The 24,201-nt window shown below is 39.6% G+C and overlaps 2 protein-coding genes across 2 annotated transcripts in view; both read right to left on the bottom strand.

Moving 5' to 3' along the window:
* esama (endothelial cell adhesion molecule a) overlaps positions 1–8,502 on the bottom strand; it is a 65,229-nt gene extending 56,727 nt beyond the window's left edge. The window contains exon 1 of the mRNA XM_052115449.1: positions 8,061–8,502. Within this exon, the coding sequence (XP_051971409.1) occupies positions 8,061–8,130 (70 nt within the window). The 5' untranslated portion in view covers positions 8,131–8,502. The remainder of the gene's footprint in view (positions 1–8,060) is intronic.
* Positions 8,503–12,505: 4,003 nt separating this feature from the next.
* Positions 12,506–23,486, bottom strand: LOC127636075 (myb/SANT-like DNA-binding domain-containing protein 2). Its single transcript, XM_052116454.1, has 4 exons — positions 23,046–23,486; positions 21,574–21,829; positions 21,319–21,382; positions 12,506–14,427 (listed from the first exon to the last, which is right to left on the bottom strand). The coding sequence occupies exons 1-4, from the start codon at positions 23,484–23,486 to the stop codon at positions 13,569–13,571; spliced, it is 1,620 nt and encodes a 539-aa protein (XP_051972414.1). The 3' UTR covers positions 12,506–13,568.
* Positions 23,487–24,201: the final 715 nt, after the last annotated feature.

Below are 24,201 nucleotides of genomic sequence, written 5' to 3'. Positions count from 1 at the left end.
GTAACTTAACTTGATTACACAGAAAATATTTACAATCTATTATTATAAAACAATAGCGCATAGATACATCAAAAGTTGTGATGGAATCACATTAATACTAAACTGTGTCAACATATTTATAATGTACAGTCTATTTTATAAACAGCTACTGTCATCATCCACCAAATTTAGCTAACAGCTATTGATAAAGCTGGCTAGCTAACGCAGACATAGGTTAAAGACATGCAAAGACAAATGGTTACTTCAAACTACAGTCTCACATAGTCAGACCAATATCTGCACTTTGTTTTAGCCCTGTTCCAGCACTGGAAAATCAAATATAGTACACAGACTCAAAGTTTGTATTAAAACAATCATAACTGTGTACTTTTAATTATGCTACCTCACCTATCAACATGATGCCAGTGTATCACGTTGTCAATTTGTACGTTATGTCATTGCTTTGGCCGATGCTCGCATCCCTATGGAGTGTGTGCACGAGCAACATGTAGCTGGCTTCACTTAACGGCCACAGGTGTCATTAATAACAAGGGTTTCTGAATCGTACATACTGCCCCTTTAATTTAAAAGTCTAATTGAACATTTGTTGGAGTCTTCTACCATATTGCTGTATACATTTATAAAAGCAATAAGCCACAAGAGGCCATGCATCATAGTGCATTTTGAAAATTACAAAATATGAATGGTAATGCACTAAAGTAAGAACTCCAGGTGAAATGGAACAACACAACATACTTGCATGCAGGCCAACAGATAGTGAGATGCTGTCACTGCACTTCAGGACCGTATGATTCCTGGACAAACTGACTGGCCATATGAGATTACACTGGATTTCAGCTGTGGTAATTACTCTGTCACTTCTACAGAAGCTCAGCGAGCTCACCAAGATTACTCCTGGCCTGAGTTAAATTAACTGGATTTTTAGGATTCATTTAGTCTCATTTCAACAGTTTTGATGCTAGGTTATAAAAAATAGATGCTTCGTCAAAAAAGATGGTAAGTGAGGATGCTGATTTGCAAAGTAAGGCAAATCAATATTTTGATGGTAATACAGAAGCATTAATTATATTATTTAAAATAAATTGGTTTCATCCGTTTCTCCAACTGAGATTGACTTATTCATATCAGTGACATTAGGTAAGCATCTCTCATACTGTATGATACTTGTTTTAGAGTCTGACCTACGGACCAACTTCCATATCTACTTTCTCTCAACTCGTCAGTTATTATATTGGCTCTTGCAAGACAGAGAAGAACAGAGTTCAAGCATCAACACACCATCACCCTGAATGAGCACAATACAGACAAAACTGACACACTGCCATGACAGCCCATACATATATATATATATATATATATATATATATATACCCACTCAGCTTCTTTAGCAAGGCAGTGGTCATCTTGGAGGTGTGTTGTGGTCGTTATCATACTGGAATACTGCCCTGCGGCCCAGTCTCCGAAGGGAGGGGATCATGCTCTGCTTCAGAAAGTCACAGTACATGTTGGCATTCATGGTTCCCTCAATGAACTGTAGCTCCACAGTGCCGGCAGCACTCATGCAGCCCCAGACCATGACACTCCCACCACCCTGCTTGACTGTAGGCAAGACAGACTTGTCTTTGTACTCCTCACCTGGTTGCCGCCACACAAGCTTGACACCATCTGAACCAAATAAGTTTATCTTGGTCTCATCAGACCACAGGACATGGTTCCAGTAATCCATGTCCTTAGTCTGCTTGTCTTCAGCAAACTGTTTGCGGGCTTTCTTGTGCATCATCTTTAGAAGAGGCTTCCTTCTGGGACGACAGCCATGCAGACCAATTTGATGCAGTGTGCGGCGTATGGTCTGAGCACTGACAGGCTGACCCCCCACCCCTTCAACCTCTGCAGCAATGCTGGCAGCACTCATATGTCCATTTCCCAAAGACAACCTCTGGATATGACGCTGAGCACGTGCACTCGACTTCTTTGGTCAACCATGGCGAGGCCTGTTCTGAGTGGAACCTGTCCTGTTAAACCGCTGTATGGTCTTGGCCACCATGCTGCAGCTCAGTGTCAGGGTCTTGGCAATCTTCTTATAGCCTAGGCCATCTTTATGTAGAGCAACATACATATTTTTCAGATCCTCAGAGGAGTTCTTTGCCATGAGGTGCCATGTTGAACTTCCAGTGACCAGTATGAGGGAGTGTGAGAGCGATGACACCAAATTTAACACACCTGCTCCCAATTCACACCGGAGACCTTGTAACACTAACGAGTCACATGACACCAGGGAGGGTTTGGACATTTTCACTTAGGGGTGTACTCACTTTTGTTGCCAGCAGTTTAGACATCAATGGCTGTGTGTCAAGTTATTTTGAGGGGACAGCAAATTTACACTGTTATACAAGCTGTACACTCACTACTTTACATCGTAGCAAAGTGGCATTTCTTCAGTGTTGTCACTAGAAAAGGTATAATCAAATATTTACAAAATTGTGAGTGATGTACTCACTTCTGTGAGATACTGTATATATGTATATTATATATATATATATATATATATATAATATATAAAATATAAAATGTTTAGTCACTGTGTTAAGTTAAATATAGTTTAATACTTAGAACATATCTTGAGATCCCTTAGTTCGAATTTGCGCTCCATCAAGGGGTTTGAACGCAAGAACGAAACATTCACTATAAACTGCGCGTTGCCCTTACAGCTTAAGTTTTTTCTGGAGTAAACAGGTGGTACTACAAGCTTGCATTTATCAGGAATCTTCCTTATTACAGTCCGGTGACATTGCGATTAATTGCGTAAAATTTTAACGTGTTATTTTTAATAAAATTTAATCGCACTGAATTAACCCATTTAATCGACAGCCCTAATATAAACACACCATTCTTAGGTTATGGTATCTGAGAACTTTGTTCACAGAAACACACGGACACATCAAAGGACAATTGGTGGTAGATGAGCAGGAAAAAAAACATGTATATAAATATTCAGCAGAAAAAACTAGTGAAGTGCTCAAACCATATGATGTATAAACCACTCCTCTTTACCAAGAGGATATATATATATTTGTGTGTGTATTTTCCAAGAATGTCAATAGGCCAAGAAGAGAGTTGGGAAAGTCATTCAATGGTTTTCTCATGACCCTGGCCTGCACGGAACATGCTCCTCTGGGGACAGAGCACAGAGAGAGAAAGACTCCTCTCACTTCCGTATATGGGACATCCTGATACATAACACACCCACACATACAATCCCTATCCTACTCTCCTCCAAACATAAAGATGATCATAATGACCAAACAGTTACATTTTGTTTCATTTCATACTTTTTTGTTAAAGTAAGATCTTTTGTCACAATGTACATTTTGCAAACTGTAGTCTTGCTTTTTTTTTTGGCAGTTTTGGAGCAGTGGCTTCTTCCTTGCTGAGCAGCACAGTTATGTCGATATAGGACTAGTTTTACTGTGGATATAGAAACTTGACTTCCTGTTTTCTTCAGCATCTTCACAAGGTCCTTTGCTGTTTTTCTGGGATTGATTTGCACTTTTCGCACCCCAAACTACATTCATCTGTAGGAACAGAATGTGTCTCCTTCGACAGCGGTATGATGGCTGCGTGGTCCCATGGTGTATATACTTGCGTACTATTGTTTGTACAGATGAACTTAGCACATTCAGGCATTTGGAAATTGCTCCTAAGGATGAACCAGACTTGTGGAGGTCCACAAATTATTATTTTTTTTAATAAAAAGGTCTTGGCTGATTTCTTTTAATTTTTCCATGATGTCAAACAAAGAGGCAGTGAGTTTGAAGGAAGGCCTTAAAATACATCCATAGGTACACCTCCAATTGACTCCAATTAGCATTTCAGAATCTAATTGGCTAATTGCCTAAAGGCTTGAAATAATTTTCTGGAATTTTCCAAGCTGCTTAAAGGCACAATTAACTTAGTGCGTGTAAACTTCTGACCCACTGGAATTGTGATATAGTCAATTAAAAGTTAAACAATCTGTCTGTAAACAATTGTTTGAAAAAAATTACTTGTGTCATGCACAAAGTACAGGGCTCCAGACTAAAAAAAATGACTTAAAAGCCACTGGCTCCTAAACTGGAACATCAAGGAGCCAAATGGCTATTTTTAGTCGCCAAATCACAGAATTGCTCGATTTAGATTTAGATAGACAGCCAAAGCAAAGGAAGACAGCTGATAACCCATTAATATAATGTTTAATAAACAGTATATATGGTTGAGAAGATAAGTTTGCATTCCCTTTTGTCTCATAAATTTTAACACCCCTTTCATAATTTATACCAATATAAGAGATAACATTTTTTTTTATTTAGTACTGCTCTTCAAAATGTATATTACAGATATTTACATAAAGTATAGTTTGCATATAGTAGTGTGTTGTCTTCTTGAGCAACAATTAATGTTTGTGTAATAGTTGTGTGCAAGTCCCTCAATAGTCCTAAGTGTCAAAAGCTCAATTTTATACACAGATCAGTCACAACATTAAAACCACCTGCCTAATATTGTGTAGGTCCCCCTCGTGCCGCCAATACAGCGCCAACCCGCATCTCAGAATAGCATTCTGAGATGATATTCTACTCACCACAATTGTACAGAGTGGTTATCTGAGTTACCGTAGACTTTGTCTGTTCGAACCACAAATAAAATAACCTCTAGAGACTGTCGTGTGTGAAAATCTCAGGAGATCAGCAGTTACAGAATTACCCAAAGCAGCCTATCTGGCACCAACAATCACGCCACGGTTCAAATCACTGTGATCACATTTTTTCCACATTCTGATAGTTGATGTGAACATTAACTGAAGCTCCTGACCTGTATCTGCATGATTTAATGCACTTCACTGCTGCCACACGATTGGCTCATTAGATAATCACATGGAAGTTTGTTGGTGCCATATGGGCTGGTTTGAGTATTTCTGTAACTGCTGATCTCTTTTCACACACAACAGTCTCTAGAATTTACTCCGAATGGTGGCAAAAACATCCAGTGAGTGGCAGTTCTGCGGATGGAAACTTCTTATTGATGAGAGAGGTCATCAGAGAATGGCCAGACTGGTTCGAACTGACAAAGTCTGTGATAAATCAGATAACAGCTCTGTAAAATTGAGGTGAGGAGACTAGTATCTTAGAATGCTATTCTGAGGTGCGGATTGGCGCCGTTTTTGCGGCACGAGGGGGACCTACACAATATTAGGCAGGTGGTTTTAATACTGTGGCGGAGCGGTTTGTGTGTGTGTATATATATATGTTAATCCATTTTTATATATTGCCTTAGTCTTTCTTTATTGTTGCCGTATGGCCCAGACACAGAGACTACATGAGTGCAAATTGAATGAAATCCCAGATGCAGTTTAATATGCTACTCCAATCCCAATCAATAATTACCATAAGTAAAGAAATAGGTACGCAATACGGGACGTTTAATTATAAAGAACCCGAAATACACATGGGACTCTTATTTTGAAATGTCTGCACTCCCAGTTGTGAGCTCTCTGACGGCTGATTCGCTGAGAAAGTGAATCTGATTCAAACTGCTAACCTGAGCTCCTGAGTTCAAACCCTCCGTTCTTTTCGGGTGATTCATGAAAAAGATCAAATTAAAAAGAGTAATTTGTTCATGACGCTCTCATTCTGGGTTTGTTATTGCATGCGGTGCAGCCAGCTCATCAGAAACAGAATGGGTGAAAAGCAGTGCGAGACACACTGGCGAAACTGCATAGGAGCGCACACAACCCGACTGTCGCCAATGGCGACTCGATTTTAAATGATTGTTGCAATAACTAATATTTGGTTGCATTTGCGACCATTTTAGTCACATGGCTTGCCAAATATAGTTTGCTAATATTAAATCTGTGGAGTGTTTAAAAATGTAGATTTAATGATGCCAACCTCAACTCTATCTGTGTGTGTGTGTGTGTATGTATAATATATGTATAATATATATAAATAAACAAACAGACTTCTTTTCCCTACATTTTGCTTAAAAGTGTGCTTGTGATATATTTGAATGATGATCAGACATTTATAGTGTACATCAAGTGTTTTTGTCAACATGAAGAAACTTGTGTTCTATAGCTTCAGTATTATTGGAGTTGTTGCCATGTTCTTCTATACGCATATCTAATAAATGCAAGACAAACAAAACCTTTGGCCTGAAATTACTTTGTTCAAGCCAGCGTCGCCAAAAGAAGTCTAACTAGGACTTTAACCAAAAGCAATACTTTGTCTTGTACATTCTGTCAGACCAACCAAGGATTACAGTAACCCATGATGTTCTAATGAAATAATTGTACCCCCGCCACCTGGCTTAACATAGCGACCGGCAATACTGTTTTTATTTAATTATTTTTAACTCTATTCCACTCCATCAGGCTTGGTGAATCGTCAGCTAGTAGTAGAAATGGGTTTGTCAGGGAAATGAGTTTGACATCACATCCAATCCAACTATTACAGTGATCACACATTGGCTGGCAGCCAGTTAATAATGTCAAGAATTGAGCTAATGTAAATAATGAGAGGTTTGTCACGAGTTTGATGGACCACATTTTATGGTCTTCATGCATTTTCAGATCTTTAAAACATTAAGACAAAGAGCAAAAGGAAATTGTTACCCGTGTCAGTCTATGGGGAACTCAACAAAATCCCCACAAGTCACTCTGATTCAAACGCAACTGTGTATTTATTTTTTTTTTTTATGAAAACGAGAGACAAATCTAAATCAATTTGTGTGGTAATCAACAATATGCTACAAATGCTGTCGATTGAGCTAACTTGTATTGAACCCCGAAATATACCTTGGCTGTCCTTTTTAGCAGCCAATCACTCAAAGCGCTAAACTTTTTACAGAATTGTGTTTTATAATTGTGTCCCTTTTTTTCCTCCAGTGTCTAATCATACAGCCATAGTAAAATCCTGCTGTTAACCAATTTCACATCATTTTTACCCATTTCCCTCTTTTCTGGCTATGGTAGAAAAGAGGACGCAACTGCAAGTGTTCATACCGAATGTGTATGTGTCACCGTGTACTGTACGTGAAAACAAAGATCACCTACATCAGTGCAGGCAGACACATCCTGTGACTTATGACTGCTACAGCATTAATCTGTCTTCATCACACAAATCCAAACAATATCAATTGTTTGTAATTAACACACAGAATAAAGAATGGACAATTACATTACTGCCGAAAAAAGCAGCTGAAACCAGTATGATGAGCTCATGGGAGTTGTTTTGATAATGGTGTTTTATGAGGGCATGCAATTCTACCTGCAGACGAGGTGTCAATTCACAAATGCGGGACATAGTTTCTTTGTAAATCATACCAACGTGTGGTTTAGGTTCAATTAGTGACCCATTTTTCCAAGTGGGAAGAAAATAGAGGGCATATTTTAAAATCATTTTAAATGATATGCTTCAATTTAGGCTACAATAAATTGTATTTGTTGACATTCCTTAACATGACCTAGCAATTAACAATACTTGTACAGCATTTACTAATTTTGGTTAATGTTAATTTCAATATAAACTAATACATTTGATTTTTGTTTTTTATTAAAGTTGTATATATTAATAAATGCTTTATGAACGAATATGAACCGACAATGGACAACAGCATTTGAATAAAATAAAAATTAAATGGATGTATACAAATTGTAAATAATAACTGTTCATTGTTGAATACCACTTTTTTGTAAAGTGTTACCCAAATACGTTCAATTTATAGGCTTATTCACCGGTACATATTTTATTGTCCCACATATAAAACTGTGAAGTGTCTTTAAGTTACATTTCTGAGATTATTATACATCTGCAAATAAGAACATACGTTTCCCTAATATTTCAAAAAAAAAAAAAAAGAAGAAAAAAAAAAAAAAAGTTTATATTGGATTATAATCCGTTGTTTACCATTGGACTCAACTGAAATGACGCTGAAGTGACATTTTTCTACATATTTTATTAAAATGTAAAATATTTAAATTATTTTACACACACAGAAACAATTCATAAAGTGGTGTAAAAGCCGCTTACCTGAAATAAAGCATAGCAATGTGAATATTGACAGGCAGGTGTGAAGTTTTGCAGAAGTTGTTGTCTCCATGGCTCAGCATGTGAAAAGTGTCCGCTCTGCGCGTGCGTTTGCCCGTATTAACACTGCGCGCGCGAAGTAGATAACGGTTATCTACAAACAAATCAAGAGGCTCTTTCAAGTGTCCTTCTTAAACAATGTCCTCTTCGAAACGAGCGATATTCAGCGTGAGAAGAGCGGCGCTACATTCAAGCTGAGAATCATTTCTGACTCTTCAGTATTTGGTGATATTGGACTGAAAAAGTGTTCGTTAAACGTGCCGAATATCCCAGTTGGTTTCCTCGGTGCTGGAGATTCTTTACACAATACTCTCCGATATTCACAGAGTGCTGGAGGAGTCAGGTAAACAATATCTGCTGTTGGGACTGTGTGCGTAATGTTCTAGTGAGCTATTGCACCTGCACTCGAATGGAACGCCCCCTCGTAAGCAGTAACTACGTCATCACGTCTGCAACAGGTGGCTGAACACGCTCCAACTATGGCCATTAAAGGGGTAGTTCAGCTCAAAAAAAAAAAATTCTGTTCACCATAATGTTGTTCCAAACCTGCATGACATTCTTTATTCCATTGAATACAAAACAAAATATTTCGCAGAATGTTAGCTTCAGTCACCATTTAGTTTGTTGAATGTAAAAAGGATACAGTAAAAGTGAAAGGTGATTGAGTCTAGCATTCTGCCAAACATCTCCTTTTGTGGTCCATGAAAGAAAGAAAGCCATTACAGTTTTGAAAGACATGAGGTTAAGTAAATTAAGACCGAATTTTCATGTTTGTGTGAACTATCCCTTTAAATATGGAATGTATGAACAGACAGACAGATAGATAGATAGATAGATAGATAGATAGATAGATAGATAGATAGATAGATAGATAGATAGATAGATAGATAGATAGATAGATAGATAGATAGATAGATAGAAATAAAGAATATATTCCCAAAATAGTACAGTCCATACAGCACATATGGAATATACAGTATGAACAAATAACCATGTTAAAGGAATATTCCGGGTTCAATACAAGTTCAGATCAATTAACAGCATTTGTGGCATAATGTTGATTACCACAAAAATGTATTTAGTCTTTAAAAAAAAAAAGGAAACAATTATAATGAATTAATATAAAAGAGAAGATTACTTGAGGGACTTACATTGGAATTAATGGCGCCATTTTTTGAGGGTTTAAAAGCTTTTAATTTTATAAAAGCATTTCTATTAATTCTTCTGTTAAAAATTTTTATATTATTTGAGCTGTAAAGATATTTAAATAATCGTTTTGTGATGAACTACTGTTCTAGGCTAATTAGCTTCGAAATTTCACCAATGTTGCGTTAACATGGCAACAAAGTTGTAAAATTGTAAATAACTAACACAAAAATGGTTAGTAAGCACTAAATTAATGTTAACACACATAGCCTATTGTTTACATCTTAGCTATACTTTTGAAACAGTGAGTGTTTTAACATTTAAGAATTGTCCCCATTCACATGTATTGTAAGAACCTTGAAGATTTCCTTTAAACAAATAACCATTATTTGATAGATATTATTATATGTTTATGGTGTTCTTTTTGTAACTACAAAAATGGAAAATACTTTATAATAACTGTCATTAGCAAAAGTCATTAGAAGTCATTAGTAAATATTATAAAACATACAGATCAGTAGTTCATGTACATTGTCATGGTTAAAAAATAACATTATGATTATGGTCACAGGACACCCTATGCCACACAGTGTCGGTTGCCCTGGTTGACTTTCCTAGTTCTAATTAACTCTTTAAATGACCCGACTAAGGACCAATAAGAATAGCCATCATGTGTGTTTTTCTGTAAGACAAGACAGCACTATTGTTTGTAGTTCTTTAATATCTATGGAAATGATAATTCAACATGACGGGAAGTGGGGCTTGTCACAGCGCTACAGTGGCCTCAGCTGTTGGAGGTGAATACCTCCTCACTCGTGTTTCTTTAGGATGGCACGTTGCCATAGAAACAGGGCTGAGGTGGATGCAAACGGACTGCTGGATTATTAGGGGCAGATGAACTCAGTTCTGTGATTAGACCCTGGGCTACAAGGATACGCTTATGTGCTTTTGCAGTCAAAGCTAATATCTTAAATGCACTCTACCACCCCTGGTGAATTGTACTCAGAAAAATTCAAAGGATAACAAGGGAGCTGGGGTGTATGGCAGAGAAAGAACAGTAACAGAGTTTAAGCCACAAGTGTTACATGGACATATGTGATAATGTCACTCTCTGACAAAGGGGTCATTTATACTCTTCAAAATGGCTAAATGACTAGTTTAAAATGACACATCACAAAGCATCTTAATGCAATTTAAATGTATCTGGAGGTCATTCTGTTCTATCGTAACTGGCCATTTTACAGCTGTTCAAGCAATGTGAGCCCAAAGGTCATTGCCGACACTCACACAGGTGCACACAGAGCAAATTCACACAGCCACTATCATCTCATGCTCCAATCATCTCCCAACAGGTTTGCACAGAAAGAGTAATTATGTAAGCATGAGCTGTAAAATGGGAGGAACAAAAAGCTCATCTATAAACAACCTCAAGATAAGCATCTAAAACCAAGAGGATTGAGTAAATACCAGTTGAAGGGTTAGTTTCAGATGGATCTCATTGTGAATTCAGAAAGAATATGTTGACTTTTCTTTAGTTGAAATTGATGTTCCGAAATGAGAAACACTGCCCCCAGTGGCCAAAGCTAAGTTTTGTTGGCCATATGTGCACTCGTTAGCTCCATTTTCCAGGTGTATATCCATGGAGGGGAGCCAAAAGTGAGTTAAGTGAAGAAGAATTCATATTTTATAAACTGTACCCAAACCTAAACCTAACCATCAGTGGAGTAAAAATGTAACATTAGGGGAAATAACGCATGCTCCAGATCACGCTCATCACTGTTTAGCGAACGCGATTACTTCCTGGTTTTAATACGACGCAAACCTAGGGCTCCCTCGCTGCTTACACAATGTGCTTCCGGTCACGCCACAAGGGAAGGTAAGCATGCTTGAGCCAATGCTAAAATGTATAATGGGAGATGGCACTTTTCGATGAGTCGGCATAATGTGGCCGATCCTAGGGTACCAGAACTTTTGGAAACAACATTGCGACTTTCCATGTGATCATGTTTTTAGTTAACCCAAAAATGAAAATTCACTCATGTCATTCCAAACCCAAATTACTTACTTTTTTCAGTGTAACACAAAAGGAGATCCTCAGCCTCAGTCCCTATATAACTAATTTCATTGTTAGAAAAAAAGATGCAATGAAAGTGAATGGTGAATGATGCTTTCAGTCCCTAACATTCTACCTAACATCTTCAGTGTTCCATGGAAAAAACAAGTCATACAGGTTTGGAACAACATGAGTGAGTAAATAATAACAGAATTTGTATTTTTTGGGGGTAAACTATTCCTTTAAAGCTGCATAGCTTTTGAACATAGCAAAATAAATATGCATTGTCTGAAGATCAACTTATTACGTTCTGTGACATATTTTCTACAAGCTCATGATTTAGTCACCATATATGCACCAGTCTAGAGAAATAAATAAATACTGTTTGTAACATTAACAAGTATAACAACCTCCACAGAGTTTAGGTTAATAATGTTCAAACCTCTATAGGGATTTTTCCTGGCCAAGGGAAATACTCATCTCATATGACTGGCTAAGCAGGGAAATTAGACTTTGCGTTTAAATAATTGATTCTCTCTGCACATGCTTGACCAACACCAGCACTCCTCTCCAACTAGCTTTCTAACAACCTTACAATGCAAGGTTTACACATGCAGTGTTATATAAAGCAAGCGCATGCTCTACTAAATAAAACACCATAATGTAAGGTTCAAAGTACTTTAGTTAAAGCCTTTTGATTTGAAGGGCATAATAATGCATTGCATCCAAGTTACTTGAACTAAAGCATCGCAAGTTTATGGGTTACAAAATGCACTTATGGCCAATTATCAATGTTTGACAGGAACATTCAACATGCACTACTACTTATAGGGCCTTAAGTAATCTAATACATAATTTACTTCTCTAGAATGTGGCATTAATGGACACTACTTTTTAAGAATGTAGCTGAGTTTCCCCACAGATCTTTACTGCCACCTGTTGTAGAAATAACTCACTATATGCTCAAGTCCTTCACAGTGCTGTTGAAGATTTACATTTTCGGCTATTTTAAATTATTTATTAAAGATCAGTTAAATATTTAACCATGTTTTTAATCACTTACTTACACAACAACCCTGCAACTACGCTTCAATATAAGAAAATAGCATAAGTTCAAAATCAAAACCCCCAGGAATAAATACAATTTAGACATAATTTGTAAATGGGAAGGAAATGAACAGTTTGCCATTTCATTCATTTATTTTGTATCTTTCCAAACATGTAAACAAGACTGTGACTGAAACAATCATACATAGACACTGTGTGAACTCCCAAATAAAAACAAATATTGATCAACTGCTTATGAAAACATTCTTTGAATGTTATAATTGGAAATGTTGGAATGTTTATATATATATACTTCTATGTAGATAGACTTTATACTTATATTACTCATATTGCAAATTATTTTTCTTATACAGTTTCTGCATTGGATCTCAGTCTAATTGGCTGGAGAAAGTTCTGGGTTCAAAATAAGTTAAGCTTAATTGACAGTGTTTGTGCCATTATGTTGATTGCCACAATAAAGGTAGAAATGTGAAGCATATAATTTTAGTAAATTATAAACTCATATGTTATTTGAGCTTTTAAGTCATTTAAATGAGTGTTTTTGTGGTCGTTTTAGGGTTTCCGGCATTACGTCGTCAATGCAACAAAGTTGTAAGTGCCTCACTGTTTCCTCAATATCTGCTTCTTTTTTAAAAAATGAAAATGATGAAAGAGTTTAAATTAATTTTGTGGCAATCAACATTATGCCACAAATTCTGCCGATGAAACTTGAACCCAGAATATTTCTTTAAAAAAAGGCATTCCTGAAAATAATCAGACCTAACTCTCTGGATATCATCGACATCAACCACCAAAAGCTTTCACTCCCTGATAGAGACAATTGCCGTTGCAAATGAGAATACCCTTGCTACTGGAGCTGTCTGTGCCCAACATACCACATTAGTACTTTTAAATTCAAGAATTTCTGGAGGTCAGTTTAAGGGAATATTTCACCCAAACATGATAATTCTATCATCTTTCACTCACCCCCCAAATTGTTCCAAACCTCTATGACTTTCTTTTTTCCATCTATCACAAAAAGACAAACTAGTCAGTATGTTTGCCTCAGTCAGGAAGAATGAAAGTCATATGGGTTTGGAACAACATCAAGGTGAGTGAATGATGACAGAAATGTCATTTTTGGGTAAACTGCCCCTTTAAGATAAGTCTATGTTTCAGTATACTGGCTTTGGCAAATGTATCCATTACAGTTCTTCCTTCTTGTTGAACTTTAACGAATAACCTATTGCAGTCTCTAGACATTCCACTAAAGATCCGGCAGAGAGAAAGTCCAGCTCCACCTCAATGAATTTAATGTAGATGGGTAATCCAGAAAGGGTGCCCTCTCTGGCCTGGCCTGTGCAGTTCTCATGCAGGAACCTGGTTACTGCTGAGGGCACCCCACTGTTGTAGTGTTTGCCTGAAGTCTGAAAGTGCTGGAACAGACATTGCTGTATCGTCCTCTCCTCTGCAATGCCGAGGTAACAGTAAGTGGCTTTGGCTGATGTCCTCTCCTCCTTTTTCTTACTCTCACAATGATCCACCTCATCTTCTTGTGAGGGGGAGGACTTGTCCTTTGTGTTAGACGAATTGGACACACTCATCTCCTTGTAGCCAATTGCATATAGGCCATATGTTTTTGGGATGCCCCCTGGGAGGAGGTACTGCGAACCGTTACTGCAACCTGTCACCCTGGTCTGTGCAATCGGGATCCAGTCTACTTCCAGATGCAGTTCCAAACAGCGAGCTTCACTAATAGTGATGTCTAGGAATTTATAATACACATTTTTCCAGTTCATCTTCTGCACCTTGTTCATGATAACCCTACCCTCGGCCTTCTCAGGGTTGAAGTATTCCCGTAGTCGCTTTCCCAGAGGTACCTGCGAGCTGATCTCTGCGTAGTGGTAGCGGATATCTTCTCGCCACCGTGTGTTGTAGCCCACACCGAAGATGGCCAGCTTATTAGACAGGTGGAGGCGGGAGAAATCAGCCCATGTTTGAAAATGCTCCCATTTGATCTCCACTGACTCCAGGATGCGCATCACATTCTGCATCACTTCCTGTCTGTTGAAAGAGCAGTGATGAAAATGGAAATTATAAAAAGCAGTATATGTATTTAAAGTAATGTTCCGGGTTCAATTCAAGTTAAGCTCAATCAAAAGCATTTGTGGCATAATTTTGATTACCACAAAAAATTATTTCAACTTGTTCCTCATTTTCTTAAAAAACAACAACAAAAAAAAAAAACAAAGGGAGGCACTTACAATGGATTTTAGTGCGATAAAATCACTTACAAACATTTCCTGTGTAGAGTTATATCCAATTTTACAACTTTGTTACCATGACATAAACAAACCCTAAAATCCTAAAATGACTGTAAAAATGGCAATTTAATCAACTTTACAGTTCAAATAATATACAAATTTTAACTAATAACGAATAATTAATGCATGTGCTTTTATAAAATTATAAGATTCACATTTCTGTATTTAAACCCTCCAAAAATTTGCTACATTCACTTTCATTGGCCCCATTCACTTCTATTGCAAGTGCCTCACTGTAACCTTGATTTTGAGGGATGAGTCAAAATACATTTTTGTTGTAATCATTATTATGCCACAAATGCTGTCGATTGAGCTCAACTTGGATTGAAGGTACATTCCAGAATTCTGGGCTCTCTACTGACATCTGTGGTTGAGCATGAAGTTGCAAGGAAATTACTTACAGAGGAACTTCAATTAACGCTACCAAAAATCAGCTCATTCAAAAAAATCTGACAATGCAAGAAAACTGTTTACATGAGATTTGAAGTCATCAGATTTTCTCAACTTTTCAAGTCAAAACGTAAACAGACAGCTGTAAATGTGTTTCGAGTGGAGTAATGGACAAAAATCTATGTGTGCCGATTGGTTTATGTTTAAACCATTTATGATCTTAACCTGATAAAGGAAAATGTCTCTGTTACATACGTAACCTTGGTTCTTTGAGTGGGAACGATATGCTGCTTATGAATGCTATGGGACACCATCTGAGTGGCATGTGGTCTGAAGCCCTTATACAATCACACCAATTTATTGGCTGATGGTGCTTAAGCAACACCCATAGGGAGCTATGTCACAGGCTCCATAAAGGCACTTGATTTTGCACCATTGAGTCAGATTTTCAGCAAGAAGGCATGAGCCTATGCAGTTACAAGATAGTATGGCCAGCTATGCAGCATCTTGTTCCCACTCAGAGAACCAAGGTTACATACTGTATGTAATCGAAATTTTTCCTTTCATAGGAACTCGAGCTGAGTATGAATGCTATGGGAACAATACAGCACACAAACAACTGATCTGATTTATGCCATTGGCTAGTACGGTCAACATAAACTCGCAGCGCCAGAACTGGACAAAGCATATTGTAACACAGTTAAAGGATGGGAAAGGAGGAGGCGAGAACCGGCTTGTCAACATAAATTATATTTTAATGAGAAACTTAAACACATAAACAAACACACATGACGGACATGTCCGTAATTCTCTCTCTCTCGAGCCATCGTCACCGGCCGCCTTTATCCCTCGCGCGCCTCATCAGGCTGATTGGGGACCGGGCGCGCGATATTCCGACCGGCCCCGCCCCCCTCCGCTCCACACTCCTCCCGGCGTTATCTCAGGCCGGGGTGCCACCGGCATGACGTACACCCCCCCTATCCCTGGGGCGGGGTGTATCTTGCGTCCCGCGTGGTCATCCCCGCCTTCCTCGCCCTGGGAGGAGACAGGAGGGGAAGACAACAACAACACAAAAAAAAAAATAGGTGCGGGAAAAGGCCAACACGGTGCGACAGGGAGAGAGAGAGGAGAGAGAGAAAAAGCTCACTTACCGGTTCTCTGATGTACCGTCGCGTGGTCCTCGAACACTCCTCCACACTCAGGCGGACGACAGCCGCTCCAACACCGGGCGAACCGGAGTGAAACCGCCGACCCCCAGCGGGTAGAACGCGCCTCCGCTTTTCTGGCGGCAAATGGGGACACTCCTCCGCCCCTGGCAGCGGCTCTACCGCTCCGGGCGGTCGGAGAGTTTCTTCCCTCCTCCCCTCGCGGACGGCGGTCTTCCCTCGACCCCTCCGCGTCTCTGGGGACGGCAGGGCACTCCTCCGCCCCCGGCAGCGGCTCCCTCGTTCCAGGCGGTCGGGGTATCCAGTCCCCACTTGCCCCGCGGACGACGGCCATACCCCGCATCCGGGCGGTCGGGCTACTCCGTCACCCGGCAGATGGCAGCGGCGCTCCCCTGGGTGGACGGCAGTGTCGAGGACTCTGCGACGGGCATCCCTCCTCCTTCCCGGGTTTCAGCACCAATGTAACACAGTTAAAGGATGGGAAAGGAGGAGGCGAGAACCGGCTTGTCAACATAAATTATATTTTAATGAGAAACTTAAACACATAAACAAACACACATGACGGACATGTCCGTAATTCTCTCTCTCTCGAGCCATCGTCACCGGCCGCCTTTATCCCTCGCGCGCCTCATCAGGCTGATTGGGGACCGGGCGCGCGATATTCCGACCGGCCCCGCCCCCCTCCGCTCCACACATATGTAACCTTTCATGCTCCTCTGACTCAAATGGTGGAGGAGAGAAGGACTGTAAATTAATTATCTGTAAGTGAAATGACGTAGAAATAATCTTGGGCAAATAGCCCAAAGAGGTCTTAACACAACCTTTGAACACCCTGGTGCAAAATCCATCCACAAGGGATTGATCGACAAGGCATGCAAATCACTGACTCTGTAACTGACCAGCAGGGCCATTTTAAGGCTCAAACACGAACCAGTAACTGATGTCAAGGGCTCAAACGGGCCATCCAATAGCGACTCTAACACAACAGATAAATCACATAAAGGGATGCAGATGGGATGAAAAGTTCTAAGCCTCACGTACCTAGCACATAAAACGAGAGACAAGAGAATATCTACCAACAGAGACTCCACTGATAAGCGCATGTTCAGCCACTGTAGCGGCAACATCGATTTTAAGCATTGTCCATGGTTCAAAACGCCCTTGCACAAATTCCAGCACTGTACCGACAAGGCAAAATACGCCACTTAAATGTATAGCCTCCTTGTTGATGGAGCTCTAGCATTTAGAATGGTATCAACCACAACGTGGGATAAACCATCATTCAAAAGTGTGTCCATTAAGAGGACACACTCACAACTTCCATAAATGCGCATTGATACCCAGCGGTGCTGGGGGCGAGAGAGAAAACCAGAGGGAGGCAGTACCATGTTCTGTGCCCACAGAAGGAAGATGTGCCAGACGATGTGAACATCTCCAGACATTGTATGCGTCAATTCATCCGCTATCGTATACAGCGCTCCAACCCACGAAGGAGGTGTCTGTGATTACCACTTAGCGGTGACACACCTGTCCCAAAGGAATGTCCGATATCAGAAAGCGGGTCTGTTTCCATGGCAGCAGAGCCTGGTTGCAACCATGCGTCACTCTGAAGGGACGAAGCGCATGCCTCAGTGGTTTAAGTCCCTTTGTGGAGTTCATCCAGCACTGAAAAAAGGTCTTGTATGTAACAGAGCCATATAGAGAGAGAGTTGCGACAACGGAAGTTCTAAATGCTTGATCGTCAAGTGATTCACGTAGACTTCAGATAGTTCCAGGAAGTTCTTTGGCGGGCATTTCAAACTGTTAGAGTAGAGTGACAGAACTGCGATTTCTGGTAATTAGTAGTCAATAAATGCATTTATTTTATATATTTATGTAACACACCGACATATGTATGTAGCATGAGTATGTTGTTACAGCGATGTTGTTTTTTTAAAGATCAAATCAGCTAATATTTGAGGATTAGTGTTCAGCTACCGTTATTTGCCACAACTTATTTCAGGCTAGGGTTTCTGTTGCCTTTTTATGTTACCTCATGTTCATTGTTTTCACTAATCTCATGGTAACTAATGTCATATTTATGACTTTTCAGATAGTACAGAGACAGGCTGGTGACAGGTGATTTCCAGCTCGCACCGCACAATGGGTCAATGAACTATTAACTAATAGCAGCAGTTACGTAAATGTAAAATTTTGTGAAATGAAGCTTATTGTTTACAATTCTTACAAGTCTATATATAGTAATATAATTATTTATGTATTATAAATATTATATATCTAATGTATAATTCTTACAATACTTATTCATATACACAATATATTCAGCTTTAAAACAACTTAAGCATACTCGTATATAAACTGCCGATCAAAAGTAATGAGGCTGAAAATTCAGCTTGGCATCACAGGAGTAAATTACATTTTAAAATACATTAAAATAGAAAACAGTTACTTTAAATTGTAATAATATATTACGATATTACTTTTTTTAAAAACGATGGATGAAACTGAATCAAGAGAACAGATTTTACAATTAATAGGGTGTTCGTTACTAACTTTATCCAGCTCCAATCCTTGCCTAATCTGTTAGTTATCCGATAACATCCCTTATCTCCTAATTTAATGAGTAATACTCAACTATAAGGTTTTAATTTACAAGTTATTTTTATTTAGATGTACTGATAATATACAGAATAAGATAATATTATTCTTTAAACGTCTCACCGTTTAAAAGTGCATTGCAAACGGTTTGTTCTGCATGTGTTTGCTGCTACTTCCGGGAACTATTGAGAGGCTCCACGAGCCGCCATTGCTGTAAAAAAAACGTTCCATTGGAGTCAATGGAGTTGTCGCAACTCTCTCTCTATATGGATCTGGTATGTAACAAGCCCAGGGGAATGACAGCGGATGCCGCGATCATGAGCCCCAAAAGCCTGTGAAACGTTCTCACAGGGAGAATACACCCCACTCTGAACATCGCTAGATACTGGCGTAATGACAGAACACAATCTGAAGCCTAGCTCCATACCTAGACACATAGCAGCCCTAGATCGCTCAAATGGCAAATCTCGGTGATGGGCAGCCAGACTCTCTGAGCAAGCAAACAACAAATAATCAATGAGATAATTAAAAATGTGGATGCCTTGAAGCCTCAAGGGCGTCAGAGCTGTAACCATGCATTTCGCTAAATGTGCATGGTGCCCGAGTATGTTCGGACGGAAGGATGCAAAATCAATTCTGAATATGGAAATAAGCATCCTTCAAATCTATTGTCACAAACCAGTCCCCGGCTATACTGTATTATTTGTTTTTGCATCAACATTCTGAATTGACATTTCATTAGAGTGAAACTCAAATGTCTCAAATCCAAAATGAGACACAAGTCACCATGATATAACATGCTCTGTTATTCGAATTACTCATTTCGAAACATTGTGCAACTGCTGCCAATCCGCAAGATGGGCAGACAGAGGAATTAATGCATGGCTCTCACAACATGGCGCACTTGGCTTACATTTGACAACTGTTCTATAATCAGCGGCACAATGGAAGGAGACCCCTGTGCCTTTGCTTCTGCGGCCTATTGAATAAAAGCCAATAATGTTTTGCCAGTATTTTATGTGTGTATACAGCAGGGCCGCTCATTGATAAAACCCCTTCCCAGGCATTTTGAGTGGGGAACAGTTTGTAAATATGGGGGATATTGGGAACAAGCTGGTCAGCCACAACGGCCCCAGAATTCCTATGGGAGGACAGTATGTGGTGCTTGTGAGTGTGTGTTTTATGTACACTTGTGCTAGATGAACATCAAATTCTGTTAAGCATGCCTTGGGACCCTTGGTGATGGAGAGAGAGGCTGAGTTCGGGATGCGATCTCTCCATGTTCACTCCCCAGCACAAACTGTAGGGGGAAAATAAACTATATACTGGTTGTCTGGCTTTCGAGGCTTGTAAAACGGCGAACTCTTCCCGATACTGACCAAAGGGCAAACAGGGGGAAAACGGATACATTTATACGGTCCAATTTCGTTCACTGAATGGGGCTCACCCTTCATTACACAGCAAGCCTGTCAGGCTCATGTGTAGACCTATTTTTATTGTACATTGAGTTATATTACGTGTGCCCTGAGGCCCTTGGTCATGAAGGCAGAGGCAAAACTCAAGCTGAAAATATGCAACGCTCGTTCGCCAGCACAAATTATGGGAGAAACTGAGCTAAATTTGTGTATTGAAAAACGGATTAGACACTAAACTGGTCCTAGCATATACAGTGGGGGAACAATGTGTAGTGCTTGAGACAAAGTGCTTTTGCACACTGGATAAAGGATTTAGTTGAGAGCTTGGTCAACATTAATTCGCAACGTTATTCACAGGGGAAGACAGACATAACTTCGAGCCTTCGAGGCGCTAAGAATGGCAAACTCGACTCGATAATAAACTCCGGCTTCGGCTGGTTAGAAGACTGCGGTCCTTTGAACAGCGCTCGTTTCTATATGCAAAACATGGGGGTAATGTTTGCTAACCAAGATTCATAGTTTAACGAGACACAAAGTCTGTTGTCTATCACCCTCGCAAACAAAAGCATTGCCTTGACCAACTTGTTCCCCAGCGTGACCAACGGGGGAAAATCAAGGGTCCAAATGGAGCCGGTGAACTAAAAAAAGGTACTCCTTAACACAATGTGCTTTGTTGGACTGCAAAACCAACATGTCTAGATCCAACAGCTGCCTGAAAAGAGCAAAATCCTTGCTGCCATCAAAAAATCAAGCAGAGAAAAGCTGTGCATATCTCTCCCAGAGCACCCGCATGATCCATGAAACGGGTGAAAGAAAAAACTAAATGCATCTCCTCATAGAATCCCGAGAGAATAATGGCACATACCTTCTTTTCTTTGTTTACGGACATGACATAAACACACAAGGATGAATGATGTAAGCCTGAAATTTCACACCAAGTAGAACCAGACATCTTTGAATTTTAAATCATTATTGTATCACTACTTACTGTAGTGATCAGGGTAAGGCCAATATTATGTTTTTTAACAACATTAAATGAGAAATCCTTTGTAGTGTACTTACTGAGCATGCTCAGATGGCTCCAGTCTTATCTGAAGAACTTTGGGCTTTGGTAGCTGGTTCTCTTCTGTGGAAGACATCATTGGAATGTATATGTTATCAGATTTTAAAAGTGTGCTATTTCATAACAGATAATACATTACGGAACGGTCTAACCTCTAACTTAGGTAAAGTTTAAACTGTGATGGATAAAATGTAGCTATCTATCACAAACCCAGTTTTCACTCATTTACACACTGATAATTTTATTGCATTCACCTGTCTCTATGTCCCCCACATTGAAGGCGGCAGAAAGGTCTTGATTGCACCAGTCTTCCTGAGAATAGTCCTCCATGGTACTGCCATCTGACTCCATCTCCTGGTACAACCCACTGCTGTTGATCAGTACAGGTTGACAGCTTTGAGAATCCCAGCCTCCCTGCCCAAACACCTTCTCCAGCTGCTCGATGGAGTAACTACTCTTCCTTTTCCCAATGCCATGCTCCTTCACCCGGCTATAGCACCGTCTAAGCGTCTGCAGAGGACCATAAAGGCTTGCATTTCAGAATCAAATTCTTAAAGATAGCAAAACAAAAACACTTTGTTAGGTACACCTACTTATTAATGCAATTATCTAATCTGCAAATAGTGTGGCAGCAGTGCAATGCATATCATCATTCAAATATGTGTAAGGAGCTTCAGTTAATGTTCACATCAACTATCAGAATGGGGAAAAATGTGATCTCAGTGATTTCGACCATGACATAATTGTTGGTGATGGGTTTGTTTGAGTACTTTAGTAACTGCTGATCTCCTGGGATTTTTATGCACAACAGTCTCTATAGTTTACCAGAATGGTGCCAAAAACAAAACATCCAGTGAGCGGCAGTTCTGTGAATGAAAACGACCTGTTGATGAGGGAGGTCAATGGAGAAATGCCAGAATGGTTCGAGCTGACAGAAAGGCTACGGCAACTCCTCTGTACAATTGTAGTGAGCAGAATAAAATCTCAGAATGCACAACATGTCGAAACTTGAGGCAGATGGTCTACAACAGCAGAAGACCATGTCGGACACTTTTTTATTGTTCCTAATAAAGTGCTCAATGAGTACATACTGTATATATTTCACCAGATGGGGTTTATTGAAGAATAATGTTTTTTTCATTGACTGATGTTTTGATTTTAGCAGCTTAACCACATACAATGAACAATAAGTGCCACTATAAACAATAAGTGTCATATAAACATGACAACAGGTCTGTGATCATTACCAAGTGACAGCCATCGGTTTAGGGCACAAAGCACAATAATAAAAGATGACACTATTGGTAATTCAACAATCCAAAAGTGAGATATACATTCGCTATGCAAAGGTAAAGTAGAGATTTTTTCAGAGGGTAATCAACAAAGCTAATGGGCAGTTAGGAGAATGAAGCCTTGAAATATTTTATGTTGATTATGGAGTGCACACTCTAATTACCTGTTAATAAGGCCAATATTCACTGTCAGAAAGGTCTTAAGATCAGACAGCCCTCCCCATCAAACAACCTAGTGACAATCATTGACAGTCTTTGATCATAACTATTAAGTGACTGCGATAATCTTGTCAATGCCACAGTAACTACCTGATGTTTTGATATTGACAGCTTAACCTGAGAACTGTGGTGCAGTGACAAACTGCCAAATAAACATGACAACAACTCTATAATCATATATAATTAGCAGATATGTGTTCAGGTGACTTATTTACCTTCATCCGCTCTCGACACTGGGATGGGGTCCTTTCGTATCCCAGTTCTGAAAGCGCTTTGGACACCCGCTCGTACATCGCTGGTCCAGGCGCCTTGCCGGAAAACACCGTCCCGGCCACTTCCAGCTGCTGCATCCGTGCCTCCGCCAGCCTCTCATTGCCCCACACGGCAATGAGGGCGTTCGTTTCAGACGGTGTCCACGACATGCCTCGACAGGCAGTGAAGCTGTTGGAGGCAGAGGCCGATCCACTCCGGCCTACGCCCCCCGAAAACGAGACCCCGACGTTCAGAGGAGAGAATCTGTTCGGGGTGGAGGGGTTGGAATGGTATTGGTTGCTGTCACTTAGATCTTCGGATTCTGGGGAGGGAATCTCGGTTTTGGGAATCTTGAGCGGCACTGACAGATCAGGAGAACGCTCGGCGTAACTGGGGGACGCCATCTTTCCTCTGTTGCTAAGGGGAGGGGGACGGGAGGAGGCGCGTGAGGGACGCGCGAGCGCGCGGGCTTTAAGCTCGATTGACAGCTTGTTTCACAGCTCGGTCGTTATGTAAACCTTCATAAAAATCCTTATAAGCCTAGTTTATAAAGAGAGGTAAAAACACTTAAAGTATTTAACAAAAGTCTCTTTTATATTAGGCTAGTATTCTAAAAAAGTATCATATATTTGCAATATATGCGATATATAATCATTATATACTTAAAAAAAAAAAACTCTTAGTGAAATATATTCTCCTGTAGAGATGATAGATATTTTTAACCTACCATACATACTGTATTTATTGCCTACGCTAAAGAAACAATAGCCTTTTCTGGCCACTAGGCGGGGCTGCTAATCCTGGTAAATCCAGTTTGTAGTTTAGAGCCACTTGGCAATTTCAAAGCAAAAAATTGGCATTCACTTTATTTTTTATACATAAGAAATAAAGAAAAATTAGCAAAAAATAGTCAAGAGGAATTTAATATATGCTCTCTTAAAAAAAAAAAACATTCTTGATATAGGACTATACAGTATATTGTAATTCTTTGCAATTAAAAATGTTGTTGTTCATAGAGACCCAGCTATCTACTCACATCTCCTTGCATTAATCACTCCTTAAGTGTCCCATAAGGAGTTAATTATGCTTTTTAACTGAATTTTTGAAAAAAATTACATT

Source organism: Xyrauchen texanus, chromosome 43, assembly GCF_025860055.1.
Source record: "Xyrauchen texanus isolate HMW12.3.18 chromosome 43, RBS_HiC_50CHRs, whole genome shotgun sequence".
NCBI classification, from domain to species: domain Eukaryota; kingdom Metazoa; phylum Chordata; class Actinopteri; order Cypriniformes; family Catostomidae; genus Xyrauchen; species Xyrauchen texanus.
The sequence above is the reverse complement of the archived record's forward strand: the minus strand, read 5'-3'. Positions and strand labels throughout refer to the sequence as shown.